At 40.6% G+C, this 16,445-nt stretch overlaps 1 protein-coding gene across 3 annotated transcripts in view; it reads right to left on the reverse strand.

Annotated features, from left to right (window-relative positions):
• FMN2 (formin 2) overlaps positions 1-16,445 on the reverse strand; it is a 285,407-nt gene that overhangs the window by 24,447 nt on the left and 244,515 nt on the right. For 2 of the 3 annotated variants that reach the window (XM_040967978.1, XM_040967977.1), the window contains one exon: positions 6,829-6,978. In XM_040967978.1, the coding sequence (XP_040823912.1) occupies positions 6,829-6,978 (150 nt within the window). Of the gene's footprint in view, positions 1-6,824; positions 6,979-16,445 lie in introns of those variants that run through there. The other variant, XM_040967979.1, reaches the window with a different exon arrangement.

Here is a 16,445-nt window from a genome sequence, read left to right on the forward strand (position 1 = left end):
CCCTGAAAACTCTCCCATCACCTGGATTACTCACGCTCCCCACTACTCCATCATCATCATGCTCCTTCATTTAGCAGTTCCCTGGAGTTCGTTAGGAGTCCACATAGGTGTTGCCTTTTCAAAAAGACTTCCTCTGATCAAACTTTGCAAATCAATCTCTCCTACACCTTTGACTCTGCAAAAATTCCTCATTTTTCTCATAGCACAAATTGCAACTTGCAATTTATTGACATTTTAAATGTTTATTTTAACTGATACATAAATTATATGTATTTATACTATACTATCATAAGTATATGATATCAGAAATATATTATATATGTATCCTGCAATGTATTCAGAATATATATAGGTATAGATCATCATTTAATATTTCTCTATAGTGAAAACATCCCACAGGTTCTCTTCTAGATATTTTGGAGATATATAAGGTATGTTATCATTATTACAATCAGTCTGCTTTATAACAAAACACCAGTACTTTTTATCCTAGTTAACTGTAACTTAATCCCAATTAATCAAAATTTCTCAACTTGAAGTTTAAATGTATACTTGTTATTGAATAGTCTCATCAGAGGATAAGATTCACACAGCCAGGCACAAAGTTGAGTTTTTGAGAGTTATCTATCTTCTTTTTAATATATACTAATTACTCCTATTCTTGAATACAAATCATAGTCCCCATATATTCTTGGTCTGCACAAGCCACTATTTTGACTGTGTGGTTTTTCAAATATCCTTCTAAATCTTCATTTATAGGAAGCTGGCACTAGGAAAAAAGTTTCTTAATGGCTGATATCTCTAGAAACTGAGGCTAAATGAAAAGAGCAAATGGCCAAATTCTATGTCGCCATAATGCAACAATGCTAAACAGCTGACCAAGAGCGAGTATGACTTAGGCATCCAAAAAATGTGTTATTACATATGGAGAAATCTTTCCTTCCCTCAGCTTTCTCAGATTTTCTATGAATAAATAACACTAACCTTATTGTTAAATGTCACAATTATTGTTTCATGTTCTCTCATCTACAATTCATGAGTACCTGTTATTAAAATAGTTTACTGCAATGTTCCCATATTTCTCATTCACTTTCATGCATTTAAATTTTAAAAATGACAAGCTCCTATTCGTTATATCAAACAATGCTGAAATTTCTGCCTAATACGATAGATATCTTATATACGATCACACTAAATTATTTTCACTTTTGGCTATTTTTCATTTGGTATTATAAGCCTCCTAATTATTTATACTACATATTTTTCTTTTTCTCATGCTAAAGAATACAGTAAAATTCATATTTTCACTTAAATTTATGGGCCAAAAACTAAATACAAGTATAAGTTATAAAATAATTCCATACAGGTCTAACTTAAGCATAGTTTGAAATGTAAAGATGTACTTTTCATGACTTGTCTCGCATATTTGCTAATTATAAAGCTACAATTTGACATAATCTCTTAGTCTTACATTTATTATAGCTATGGAATCTTGGCATAAATGAAAGTGGTCCCTTCCAATACTTACTCTGATGACATTATATGTAAATCTTAACATACAGCTCCCTTGAATACAAATTACAGAAAAGGGAATGCTAACAAGGCATAAGGCATTCTCTAAATCAATGTTTAATCTTCTAAGGACAGACATCCAAATAATTTCCTTAATTATAAATTTCATCTGGGCTGAAACCAGATTTGATTGCCACATGCTTGTGCAATTAGAGGAACAACTATGCTCTCTTTTTTGGTTCATCAAAACTACCTGTCTAAAAGGAAAACACACAAGTAATTAAATTAGACAACACTTTAAACATAACCCTTACTGATGTCACAATTGATTTATTGAATTAAAATATTCTAAACTGACTAAATATGAAATTGTGATAGGCCATAAAACATGTTACGGAGTTGCAGCCCAGTTGCAAGAGTCAATTTTTCTGCCTGCAATCCCCTCTCTGTGAAAATTTCACGTCAGTTCCAAGATCCATGCCAGACGTTCTCTGGAAGGGTGAGCACCTCTCACTGTTTCTGTTGCACATTCTCTCCCAACTGTGCCAGACTGCTAACTCAAGAAAGACTAGACCTTCATTGAATATACTCGATTGTCTCAGGGCTTTGTAGAAACTTGAAAGGGGTGGAAAAATCACAAAAAACTTCACATGGTTACAGAGCTGAACATCCAGCCTGAAAATAAAGGGAAAGTGAGATGTGAAGTTATTCGGAAGGTCCCACTCTTCTCCCAGAACCTGGAAGATAGTCAGACAATTAGGGTCAGAAAGTGCACACCTTCTTAATCCACCTCTGTCTCTTTCTTTAATACAGCTCTTGTCCTAGTTCCATGGGGCCTTATTAATAACCAGGTGACACTAATGCTAATGCCTTCCTGGAAACACAGGATGAGGTACGGCAATTTCCTCACCTATTAAAACTATGTCATATGAGATTTTCCGGGAGGTGCTTGGCAGAAAAAATATTAGTTTACTTCTACCTTCTAGTAAATAAATGAATAGCAGCAAATTGAAAAGATTGAACATTTTAAAATAAGACTTTTGTTTTTGTTCTGTGTTGCTCAGTGATGCCATAACTGGACTTGTTTAAAAAAAGAATTTCATATTAAAGACTGCATATGCCTAGTTGGAAGTAGATGAGAAATATTCTTTTTTTTATGTCCTAAGCACCAAAATAGGACTCCATATGGTACAGTGTAGCTGCGTAGGCAAAGTTGCACTAAGATTTTAAACAAAAGTTCATCCTCTGATTCAGAACCAAGATACTTTACTTAACCAAGAAAGTAATTGTGTCACAATATTTTGTACTTATAGACTACATTCTTAAGATAATTTCTCAGTCTTGTCAATATATTATATTACCTTGTAGGAAGCCATAATTGGTAAAATATTTACACTAAATGATGGGTAAATATCCATTAGGTATCCAATATGTAAATAATATTGAACAATTCAAGCACCTTTTACTTGGGTTATACAATACCACCCTCTGATAGTTCTCATTTTTTCCACTTTGTAGGTTAGGGAACTATGGCTTGTGAAGAATAAGAAATTTCTACTGTCCTGAAGTTACTAACTGAAACAGATAACTAGAGGACCTTATGTTTTGCAAACTACTTAGACAAGAAAGATAATGGCCATAATCAATATGATCATGCAGAGATTCACCATTTTAAGAAACATATTAGTTAAATGATATGGGTTAGCAGAACAAAGCAAGAAAACACAGAAGTATTACCATGACTTAATAAGGCATCACAAACAACAGGGTAAGGGAATTTTATACAAATCAGAGGAAGGTAAATTGTGGATATGTTTAATGCCATCTTTCAAGCTATTTCTACCTTGATAAGAAATCTTGCTAACTCATGGGTTATTTCTGAAGACTTGATGAATAGTCAACTACTGTTTACTTTTGAGCAGACGAGAACCATTCTTTCTTCATTCCAAGCACACTGCAACGAATGATTTATGGTGAACTTTCATTCACAGTATCCCCCTCTGGCAGGATTGGGTTTCTGAAATACTGGACTGTGCAGAGACAAAGGTAGAAACAAAGACACTTGGAAGTTTTTGTGGGGAATTTTCAATAGGAGAGGGAGTGTGCTCACTCCTCCTGGGGTGTGAGATGTCAGCCACGAGTCCACTGAGTGACTAACTGGGGGAAACAGGTAACCCATGTGAAAGGGGAGACACAAGGAGGAGGGAAGAGGAAGGGGAGTTGAAAGAAGCAGAGAGGTACTCAGGAAAGACTGTTAAAAAGGACACACAGGGAGTAGAGGAGAGAAACCCGCCTAGCTAACCCCAACAACTGCAGGCACATTCTTCCCTCACACATTCCACAAGTAAGTTCCCCCTCTGCCCTTCTGTGGTTTGTTTCTCTACACATTATCTCTCTTTTTTTGTTCAAGGCACTTGACATAGAGTTTTATTACCGGCAATGTTAAATTTAAGTTATGTAAGCAAGCATGTTCGTTACTACAGAAGGTTTTTTATTTCCAGGACCTCGTGATAGGCAATGGCATAGTAAGTCTACTGAGCAGTTATTTATAGGGAACACTAAGAAAGGCAGTGTGGCTCAATGACAGCAATGCCAGAAGTGAAGACACTAGACAGTGCCTGGGGAAATAAATACCAAAACGCAAACAATAAGAAATAGCACAAAGCAAAAATCAAATATATCGTTAGGATGCATAGATGAACTATCAAAATCTGTTTATGGTGTATGTAGGTATACAGAAAATAGAAGCAGAGAGCTTGAGGACCAACATCCCATTCTAAATATTTGGGATTCTACCTGAGGTTCTAGTCACATTAATCCTGACTGCACACTTTTAAGTGACCATAGTCTTATTTGGTGTCAGTGACCTAGGGTACTCTAGGTATTCCTAAAATGCCCTCCCATTTCAATACAGGAACTGTAATGCAGTGCTTACACCTAGTCCCAGTCAGCTGCAGAGGAATGCAGAATGGCTTTGTGTTTGCTGCAATGCTTTGCTATCTTGAAATTGCTAGTTTCTAAATAAACAAATGCATATTTCTTTTTCAGTATTTATGAGAAATCACAGTGATTCTGTACTAAGGATACTTGCTCTATAAATGCCTCAGACCAATGATCTTGCTTTTCAAAGCAGCCTGCTTATTATGTGCCAAGAGGTATGATACATTTCAACATCAGGACCCTGCATGATGGCTTAGTGGCTAAATCCTTGCCTTGCACAATATGGGCACCAGCTCATGTTCTGGCGGTTCTGCTTCCCAGCCAGTTCCCTGTTTGTGGCCTGGAAAAGCAAGAGAGCATTACCCAAAGCCTTGAGACTCTGCACCTGCATGGGAAACCCGGAAAAAGCTCCTGACATCTGGTATCAGAACAGTTCAGCTCTGGCCATTGTGGCCATTTGGAGAGTGAACCAGTGGACAGAAGAGTTTCCTCTCTGTAAATCTGCCTTTCCAACAAAAATAAATAAATCTTATGCTCACCTGTCACATACTCTTGATGATACTGTTATTTAGAAGCACTACTCCATACCACAGAGCACATGGCTAGGGAGTCGTGTATCTGAACTCATCTAAACATTTTCTCCAAGAGGACATCTCATGAGCACAAGCTCTGGATGTGGCAGCAGAGGACAGCCATGGTAAGAGTGTCCACATAGTGTCCTTGTCTGGAGACCTTAAGAGGCTGTGTCACGACACGCCTAGCCACCCTTCTGCTGTGATGGACTTGCTCACATGGCATACATTAGAGTAGCTATTCCAAATGATAACATCAGCATTCCTATCTGCTGCCTGAATCAAACCATCATCATTCTTTAGCACTGAGCTTTCAGACATGATACAAGTAACTGTGTAAGGTCAAACAGAAATCTTTCCCTGCGGTACTTTAATGTGCAACAGTGCTGGGTCCTTTCCTAGGTAGGGGAACCAAGTTAGATCCAGAGCTAAAAGGAGAGCCAGGGAGGAGCAGGAAGGAAAGTTGTGCATGACACAGTATAACGTATTCTTAGTGTTTTCCAGCCTCACCCAGCCTTTTTTGAGTAAAAAATCGCATCATTAAGTTTGAAGGAAAGGAATGATGAGTTCAATGTGTTTATTTTAAAGCAATTCTCTCACCTTATGGATGTTTGATCAAAATCACACCTTTTATATTAATGGCTATGGATTCACTGTGAGGTAGAATAAGCTCATTCTGCTTAGAGATGTTTAAAGTGATTTCTGTTTGTCAGCTCTTTCCTCTTCTACATAACACACACCAAGGGGCAGTATTTCTGTGCCAGACTTACAGACTTCAATTCATCAATTCCATGAGTGAACAGAAGTCTAGCCTAGTCTAAAAGCACAACCAAAGCTAGTGATTAATTTCACCTGATTTAAGAAGGTATAAAAAAAAGTTATAAAAAGAAGGTATCAACATCTATTTGAAAACGAAAACTAAATTGGTAACCACAGTTTCACATGGAAGCAGATCAAAATCAAAAGAATAAGCAGAAAACTGTGGAATTTAATGGTACTGATGAGCCAGGTCTCTTAGGATGTGAGTTCTCTGAGGATCAGAAGCAAAGACACTGTGAGTACAGGGAAGTAAGAAAGCATATAACTGATTTGGTATTAGGGTATGCTTTATACTATGGATTATGTTTCCTTTTCATGTTCCCTCTAGACTTAGTTATTTGGGGCTGTGAGTCTGGGAGGGCCAGCTTTCTTCATGACTTAATATTTAATATGCCTCCATGGAATTTTATAATCACATAGACTTTATTTCATATACTTTAAGAGGAAAGATTTCCTTTCGTCCCTGAAAAGATTTATTTTAGCAAATGAGATGCATTTCTGCAAAGATCTTAAAAGGTCATTTCAAAAATATTGATCATACATGTTTCTTTATGACATTTGCCTAAAATTTTGATATGAACAGCTAAATCGGCCCATCCCATGAACTGAGCAATGAGGAACACAATAGCAATGTCTCCACAGGTTTTGCTATCTTTTTTAAGTTAAATGGGTTTGTCAGCACAGCAAGGGCATCCAGCTCTTACATGGTCTGTTTTTGGGAGTTCCCTCACACTGTAGGTTATTTTACCAGACAGGAGTCCTGGCATAACACCACCTAGCTACTTGCTGTAGCATTACAACCTCTATGCCTACTCCTTTCACTCAGACTCCACATTTTGCCAAATGTCAGCACCCTTTGGTTTGCAAGCCCAGGGTGAGGGCCATTTAATTTTTCATTCAGGCTATAAAAGTTGGCAACCCCAGTGGCATCACACCTAATAAAATATCGGTTTTAAAATGTCATTGTGCAAATGAAAACACCTACCTTTCTTGTAGAATAAGTTTGTTCTCTTTCTTCCAAAAGTCTTTAAAGTCAGAACTGAATTCATGCCAGATACTGAAGAAAACATTTGGGGACACCTCCTTCTCTCCAAGTTTTGGTTTCATGAAGAAATAGGCTGTGGTCTCCAAGAAACTGTCAAAGCAGAGGCACATGAGAACAGAAAAGCTACGATGACTTCCCAATGCGGGCTATTCCTTCTCCATCCAAATGCTGATTTCATTCATGCGCATTCATTATTACCAAGAGAAATCAAACTTCACACTCCAACAGTAGTCCTTCAGGGTTCATTCTTTATGGCTTCATGTCACAATGTTAGAAACACAGTACAAGCAGATACTTCTACACTAATAACAGACAATAACTATTTCTGGTTCAACTCCATTTTCAAAATCAATCACTATATATTTACTGTGTTTTGAAAATTAACCTAACTGGAAGCTATGGACCTCTGCTTTCTTTTTTAACTCCAAACAAATGGAACATCAGCCACTGGTCTCCAAACTAATATGTATTTCATCTTTAAATTATATCATATGTATATTATATATCTTCCTATATACATTGCTGGGGGCCAAGTGGAAGATGGTGTTCCAAGCAGTGGTGACAAATTCTCCCACCAAAGACCACAGTATTCTATCACTGACAAGACTCCAATGCAGGCAGCCAGCATTGTGGCTGTTAAATGGGTCAATCATCTAAAAGTACATCATCTAAAAGTACCACTCAGGTGGCTTCACATTGTTGAGCTCAAGAGTTTTTCAGGGTTATTTGGCAGGAAATGTGTAACTAGTAAATGGGAAGTTGATGACTTGATGAAAGTCCTCTAGCTTTGTGACTAATGTTCTGAAAAGGACTGTAGCGAATAGAGTTGCTAGTGTCACGGTGAAGGCACCCTGCCGGTTGGTGAAAGAAGGCCAGAGATGTTGCAAAATGGGGCGGCATGCAATCCTCATTTTTTCTTTTATCTTTTTCATTTCTGTTTTAGAATATGCTCAGCACTGTTTTGCTATCCAGTACTCAAGACTGATTTAATCTGATATAAACATCTCCACAATGATTTGTTCAATATAAATGGCTATTCATACTTCATATAATTGCTTTGGACATGTGCTATGAAAATTACTATGAAATCTTTGAGATGAGTATGTGCAGAAGATTAGATCACACATTAAAAAATCCACAATTTTCCTGACCATTGACTACCAAGGTGTGAGCAGTGTCTGCTTTTAAATTTGCCTTAGGGCTATGTTTGAGAAGCAAAATTCTCCCAGAACACCCATGTTTAAGTTCTGGAAAGAGATAAAGATACTGATTTAATTATGCTCAAGGATTTCAAGAATTAGGTACTTCTTTCTGGGCATTGTGATTCAAAGGGTTAAGCCATGGCATGGATGTCCACATCCTATAAGAAAGCCTGTTTCAGGGCTGGCACTGTGGCATAATGGATTAAGCTTTCCATTTACAGTGTCAGCATCCCATACTGACATCAGATCATGTTCTGGCCACTTTGTTTCCAATTCAGCTCCCTGCTAGTGCATCTGGAAAGCAGATGAAAACGCTCCAAACCCTAAGACTCCCAAACCCATATGGAAGATTGGTGAAGTTCCTGGCTTTGTCCTGGTCCAGACCCAGCTGTTGTGGTAACTTGGGGAATGAACAAGTGGATGGAAGATATTCTCTCTCTCTCTCCACCACCCACTCCAGCCCTGGATTTATTCTGCCTTTCAGATAAAGGAAATATCTCTACACATCTATACATCTTTAGGTATCTGCCACCTGTGTAGGAGTCTTGACTGTAGAGGTGCTGGCTCCTGGCTTAATCTTTACCCAATGTTGGCTCTTAGATGTACTTGGAGAGCAAACCAGCAGATGGGGAATATCTACCTCTTATTGCTATCTCCATCTCTGTTTCTGTCACTCTTTGCAAATAAATAAATGCATCTTTTAAAAAAGTTATAAATTTCTCCAAAGTTAATTGTCCAAGAAAAAATGACAAGGCCTGGTCAATTAAATACAAGAACAGTCAGACTATGAATCAGAAAGAACCATGTGAGAATTTGGCTGTCACAAGTCATGATTATGGGATGAGAATGTGTCTACAGAACGTGCTGATGGTGTCAGGACTGGTGGGGTGCAGATGGTAGACAGTATAAATGGCTTATGACATATCTGGATCACATTTATTAAAACGAATAAAGTATACACAAATAACCCTCGTGTGAAAACTGGTCATTTTTTTTTTTTCATTTCTAAGGAGTATTTGTGCCCCATTCGACTAAAGTTACATCTCAAAACATTTGACTACAAAATTTAATTCTCTCTCAGCACTTCTCTGGTATTTATATTTTAAATAATTGATCACTACAGAGCAACCTAATCTGTTTGGACAGAGATATCTATGTTAAAACAGTTGATTTCTCTGCTCAGTTGTATTGCAACACTTTGCAAGGCAACATACTATAAAAGAAAAAGTGTAGTATCAAGATTGGAAAAAATGTGGGGATAGCAATGTGGCAAGACAAGTTAAATTCCAAGACAGACTCAAGTCCCATCTGCTCCAATTTCAATCCAGCTCCCTGGTAACACACCTGGAAATCAGGCAGATAATGGCGCATGTGCTTGGGCCACTTGGAAGACTGAGAAGAAAACCTTGGCTCTGGCCTGGCCCAACCATGGCAGTTGTGCTCATTAGGAGAGTGAACCAGAAAACGGGAAAGTTCTCTCTGTCTCTCCCTCTTTTTCAATAACTCTTTTAAATCAATAAAGATTAAAGATTTAGAAAAATCAAACAGATAATCCTGAGTATATATATCTAACTATATGAGCAAACCATTGAACAAATCATATTTCGATTTTTCCCCTGTAAAACAGAGTATATGATATTAAAAAGTACTTTCTAGTGTTCGTTGAATGTTTCAATACAAAAAAATTTGTAGCTTGATTTTACATACATATTATATACATTATGTACATAATATTGCATAATAAATAAATATATACTTCCTACAAATTTTCTCTAAATGTTAACTGATCCAATTGGGCATGATTTATTGACATTTATACATAAAATTATGTTCCCTGAAAAAATTTCTCTGGTTACTGATATATATATAGAGAGATTTCTAAAACTAGGAGTAACTATCCTATTTTTAAATAATATCATCTTAGCCTTTAGGCTGGTAATTTAACTTGTGAATCTCAGGTTCTTCACATGTAAAGTTTAGAGAAGGCCTGTGTTTCCAGGTTGTCATGAACATTAACTGAAAAGTACCTTATAAGTAATAAACTAAAATAGCATTCTATGTATTAAATCTTTAAGAGGCAAGTGTTATTCACCAAAAATGCTCTTCATGTAAAACCTCATGAATTAGTGCGACTTATTACTTTCCAAAAATAATTTAAAGGGGTGTAAAGCTGATTAATAAGATGAAACTTGCATCCACAGTTCATTCCTTTGTTTTTAAAGATTTATTTTTATTGGAAAGTCATATACAGAGGAGGAGAGAAACAGAAGATCTTCCATCTGATGATTCACTCCCGAAGTGACCGCTATGGCTAGAAATGCACTGACCTGAAGCCAGGAGCCAGGAGCCTCTCCCAGGTCCCTCACGTGGGTGGCACGGTCTCAAGGCTTTGGACCATTCTCATTTGCCTTCCCAGACCACAAACAGGGAGCTGGAAGGGAAGTGGGGCCACTGGAATCAGAACCGGCACCCCTATGGGATCCTGGCACATGCAAGGAGAGGACTTTAGTCTCCTGGTTATAGTACAGGGCCCCATAGCACATTCCTTGCAGGTGTCTCGGATAAGTGTCACTTGAGCATGCAACTCAAGACTTGTGAGTACTACTTCAACTGTGCCCAACCAACCAAACCCTAAGAAAAAGTGCTAATATTTTTCAAACAGCCAAGCCAATGCTATGGTTATAATGTGAAGGTTAGCAAGGCATACCACAGGTTATATAAAAGTGCTTTGCATTAAGAAGTATTCAGCTAGTTATAATGTATATGGCCCAAAAGATAGTCATTTGAGTGGTAGGCTAGATCTAAACTAGTCTCCTTTGAGAAAGCTCTCTTTTATTAAATCTGAAACCCAAATATTCCTGTCCGCAAAACAACAGTACATACTCACTAACAGGGAGAGAGATGTTTTGTCTAGCATCTTCCTTGCTACATAGACTAATTTGTGAGCCTTGCTCCAAATGTTCTGGCATACTAAGGAAACGATAGTGGGGCCCAGCACCATAGCCTAGTGGCCAAAGTCCTCACCCTGAACAGACTGGGATCCCATATGGGTGCCGGTTCTAATCCTGGGAGCCCCACTTCCCATCCAGCTGCCCTCTTTTGGCCTGGGACACCAGTAGAAGATGGCCAAAGCCTTGAGATCTTGCACCCACATGGGAGACCCAGAAGAAGCTCCCAGCTTCAGACTGGCAAAGCTCCGGCTGTTGCAACCACTTGGGGAGCGAATCAGTAATGGAGGATTTTTGTCCCTCCTGTTCTTTATATATCTGACTTTCCAATAAAAATACATTAATCTTTCTATAAAAAAAGAAGTGATTGTGAGAGGAGCTGTATGGTAACACTGAAGACAGGCAGTCTTCTCTGGAAGACGCCACTCCACAGATCACTGATCAAGAAATCCGAACTGTTAAATGGTCTTCTCTGGAAAAGAACAGTGCCACCTTTTATTTATAATTTTGCTATTTTTAAATTTATTATTCCACAAACATCAGTTGATATAACTATTTTTCTCCATTGTGGAATTAAGACTCTCTACGAACTTTTGGAAAGATGTGTAGAGTAGTAACATTATTTTGGAATTTTGCTGGATCTTGTATAAAATTTAAGAGAGCAACTAAGACATTACAAATCAAGCCTAAGAGGAAAATGCCCACAGAAAAACTGAGGTCACAGGACCACTCATATTTCAGATCTCCAAGAGGTGAGGACAAAGCACCAATAGCACAAAACCCATGTGGTCCCATCATCTTCACAGAGGGAACCACCCGAGGGCCCTGAGAGGAGGGGACTCCCTGGTGCTGTGATTTGTTCTTGATGATGTTGCTGTTGTTGTGGCTGCTCTAACTCATACCAGTTGTTGACCTTGTTTCATGGCTTCTCAATTACGGACATGTATAGTGATGGAGCACTGGGGTCTACCATATACAGATGTGGGGGTATAATGGAACAAGCATTCCTGCTTTCAAATGAAAGATGGATTCCCAGTGAAACTGTTGGACACTTAAACAAGAGACTGATAGAATTATGATTCTTTATAAAGGACTGTATCACTGTAGTAAAATGGGGAAAATCTGTCAGGGGTGGGGGTGTGGAGGAATTGCAGTCTATACGAAATTGTACCACATAATTCAAAAAATCAAAATCAAAACAATTAAAAGAAAAAACAAGTATTGAGACTGAAACTGAAAAGGTTGAAACCAATGCTGATGCATAGACAAGAAAGGCTCTCAAGCAAACTCTGACAAAACAGGAAGTCTAGGCTGTACAAACCAAACTACATATAAGCATTCTAGCCAAAAGAACATTCCTTTCAGATAAAGACCTGCATAAAGAGAAATGATTGGGAGTAGAATTCTAATTGTGCAAGCTAAATATAAGGATGAAGGAAATGCAAAATACCAGCAAAATGGAAGGCAGAAAATTACAGATGGTCTGAGAGCTGTTATAAATTATTATTATTATTTATTGGAAAGTCAGATATACAGAGAGGAGGAGAGACAGAGAGAAAGACCTTCTGTCCGACGAGTCACTTCCCAAGTGAGCACAATGGCTGGTGCTGTACCGATCCGAAGCCAGGAGCCAGGGATCTCTTCCAAGGTCCCACAGGTGCAGGGTCCCAAAGCTTTGGGCTGTCCTTGACTGCTTTCCCAGGCCACAAGCAGGGAGCTGGATGGGAAGTGGAGCTGCCGGGATTAGAACCAGCGCCCATATGGGATCACAGGGTGCTCAAAACGAGGTCATTAGCCACTAGGCCATGCCACCTGGCCCTACAAATTATTTTATTTGTACATAAGCCAGAGAAGACAATGTTCTACACAGTGGCACTAGAGGAGCTATCCTCACGTAGCTCTCGCTGTAAAGACGATCAACACAATTAATGCTATGCAAAGATAAGCAGGAGAAAAACCATTGCAGTGGGAAAAAACAGTAAGCTATTCAAACAGCAAGTACAGCAAAATTACCAAGATTTCATCATTTGGAAAGATTTTATCCTATTTATTTCAAAGGCAGAGTGACAGAGAGAGGGGGTAGGTGCAGGGGTAGGCACAGCGAGACAAAGAAATTTCCATTCTATTATTTTACTACAAAAATTAAACATATGTATTTTCCCTTCTTAAAAAATTATTGCAATATTCAGGGCAGGGATAGGCCAAAGTCAGGAGCCTGGAACTTCTGCCTGGTCTCCCACAAGGGTGGCAAAAGCCCAAGTACTAAGCCATCATCCACTGCTTCCTCAGGCACATGAGCAGGGAGCTAGATTGGAAGCAGAGCAGCTGGTACAGTGCCACAGAGGCTGGCATTTATACATGGCAGCTTAAGCTATCTCACTACGACTTTGTCCTCTGGCTTTCATTTATTGTCAGACAAACTAAAATTTAACAAAAGAGGCACATTTCATTATGATAAAATATTAACTAATCAGGAACATGTGATAATCATTCAGATACATATACCTATTAAAGAAATTTCACACTATCTGAAGAAAAAAATAAAGTAAAAACCAAAGCACTAAAAGCAAAAGACAAACAAAAAAAGTCCAAATTCAGGTCTCAGATGGATATTTTAATACCTCTTTATTTCCTGATAATTGACAAATTTCGCAAAAATATTACTAAAAATATGGAAGATTTAAATATTACTACTACCATATTAACCAAACTGACATTTATAGAACGTTATAACCAATGACGGAATTTCCTCCATGTACACTTGGATATGCTGTCCACTGTTCTGTCTGAACCTCCAAGGAGGCTCAGCTCCGACATCTGCCCTTCATGATCAGACCATGCAACCTGCAATTCTCTTCATGGGTGGGGTTCTGGGGATCAGCAGTTCAGTTGGAGGGATGCCCAAAGAAACTTCGTCTGAGGTGATCCCAGACCCCATTCATTTGCATGAGTGCCAGTACAGGGTCTAGCACAGTCTGTCACCCCAATCAGCTTATGGTGGTGGTTGCAATTGCTGGGTCAGTTCTGCTTTCAGACCTGTCTTCCACATGAACCAATGGGTGTTGCAGTCAAGTCTGATTCTGCCCACCTCATACCCAGCCCTCACACAAACCAGTGGGAGCTGCAGCCTGGTTGGGGCAACTCCCCATAACCCCTACCATGCCTGCTGCCTACCCTGGTTCCTGTGTTTGCCAGTATGTACAGCAGACTTGTTCAGTCTGTCCCACATCCCATTCAGCTCTTATATGGGCATTGAAACCTGGTTCAACCCAACAGGCCCTACTTTCCAGCCCACACACATGCTGGTGGGTGCCGTTCTGTCTAGCCATGCCTGCACTCATCCTGGTTTTCATGCTCTCCAGTGAGAGTAGTAACCCAAGAGGGAGGTAACCACTGTTTCCCTAATGGGCTCACTCCTACTCTGGGATCATGCACTCTCCAGGTGGTTCTGGAGTTTAGCTTGACATAATTAGCCCCCAGTGCCAGTCACTGCCAGCTGATGCTGCGGCAAAGTCCAACCAACCCTCATCCAATCTGATTTATTGTGCCTGTAGGAACAAGCAGCCCAACCTGGCTTTTCCTTGATCTAGCTCACATGAGACCCACAGGTGTTGTAGCCCTGCCTCGTCTGGTCTGCCCACGTCCCAACTCATGCTTTCCAGTGGGAGTGGTGGTCAGGCACCAGAGCCTTCCACATTCCTCCTATCTGCTTTGCCTCCTCCCCTGCTGGCTCTCATGTGTGCTGGTTGGGTGCTATGGCCCAGTCTGGCATGGTCCACCTTGCCCTGGCATTTGCCAGTGGGTGCTGTATCTTGTCCTAGCCCACCCCAAATTCCATCTCCCGCTGGTGGGGGTTATAGTCTAGCCCAGCCAGCAGGCCTCCCGTCCCAGCTGTAATGTGTACTAGTATGTGTTGCAACCAAACTGGCCCAACCCACACTCTGTTCTGGTACTCAGATTCACCAGCAGGTGATGTGAACTGGTTCAGCTTGGTCTGCCCCCGACCTATGCCAAATGTATGCCAATTGGTATTTTTCCCTGGCCTGGATTGGCCTTCCCCCTATGATGGTTCTGGTGCTCACCTGCAGGGACTGTGTCCTGACAGGAGTTTCCCAAGCTCCTCCATCAGAACCTCTCCCTATGCCAGATGTTGTACATACAGTGTGTTATGGGCCAGTCCTACTTAGTCCACCTCCTGTCCTGGCAGTAACCGTAGCCTTTCCTCACTGGCCTTCAACCCATTCTAGTTATTATTGTTGGATGTTTCAGCCCGGCCAAGGCTCGTCCATACCCAGACACAGCTCCAACATGGTTCACTAGGGGCAGACACCTAGCCTAGTCTGTCCTACATCTACCCTGGTCCTCCTGAGCACCAAATGGTTGTGGAGTCTAGCCCAGTTTGGTGCATCCAGTCTCAGTCCACACTTGTGCCAAGGGAGACTGCAGCCATATCCAGACCAGAATGCAGCCACTACTTTGGCCACTGCACTCACCAGTGGGAACCCCAACCCAGCAAGGGTGTCCTCTTTGTTCCTCAACCAGGCCTGTTTCCAGCTATAGATCACGTGTGTGCCAGTGGTTGGTCTGACCAAGCTTGGCATAGTCCCTCACTTGTCTTGGCCTTTTGCTTGGATGCTGTGGCCTGGCATCCCTGGCTCGAGGAAACCAGTCAGAGTAAGAGCCTAGCTTGGCATGACCTGTGCTCCAGCCAGATTTCTATTCTTGCTTATCAGCTAAGATTTGCTTCACTCTGCCCAGCCTGTCCCCTTCTATAACCAACCCACACATTACCCAGCCAATGGAGCTAATTTGCCCAGCTTGCCTGGCCTCCAGGCCTGGACCAATCTGATCATCAGTGAGAGTTGTGGCCCACTAGGGGAGTTACCCCAAGTTCCCCCAGTTGACCCACACCCAAACCCAGATCTCATGCATGCCAGTGGGTGTTAGGCCAGTGCCCAGCCTAGTCTGCCCTTCCTTTTTGGCCTTATATATGCTGATGAATGTTGCAGCCCAGCCCACCCCACATCCTTTTTTAGGATGCACATTTGGGTGCTGCTTTGACCTGCCCAGACTGTTGTCGGTTCCTTTACCCGTGAGTGATGGCAGGTTCCATGGTCATACCTAGCTTAGCCCATCACCACCCTAACTCTTGAGCTAACCAGCAGGACTTGTATTTCCACAGGGATTGGCCCATACCTCCCCCATAGAAACAACCCCTGGACCTGGTTCTCTCACATGCTGCTTAGTGTCCTGATCCTGTCAAGTGTGACCCTTCCACTTTTCCACCACTGAGTCAGGTACTGGTACCTAGCCCTGTTAGACAGGCCCCCAGCCATAGCTTTTGTGTGGACTGGCATGTGACAGTCAGCGATGCTCTACGCTGACAGCCCGTCTCAAATAGATCTTA

This window comes from Ochotona curzoniae, unplaced genomic scaffold (assembly GCF_017591425.1).
Source record: "Ochotona curzoniae isolate NIBS_2020 unplaced genomic scaffold, NIBS_Ocur_1.0 scaffold_4683, whole genome shotgun sequence".
Lineage (NCBI taxonomy): Eukaryota > Metazoa > Chordata > Mammalia > Lagomorpha > Ochotonidae > Ochotona > Ochotona curzoniae.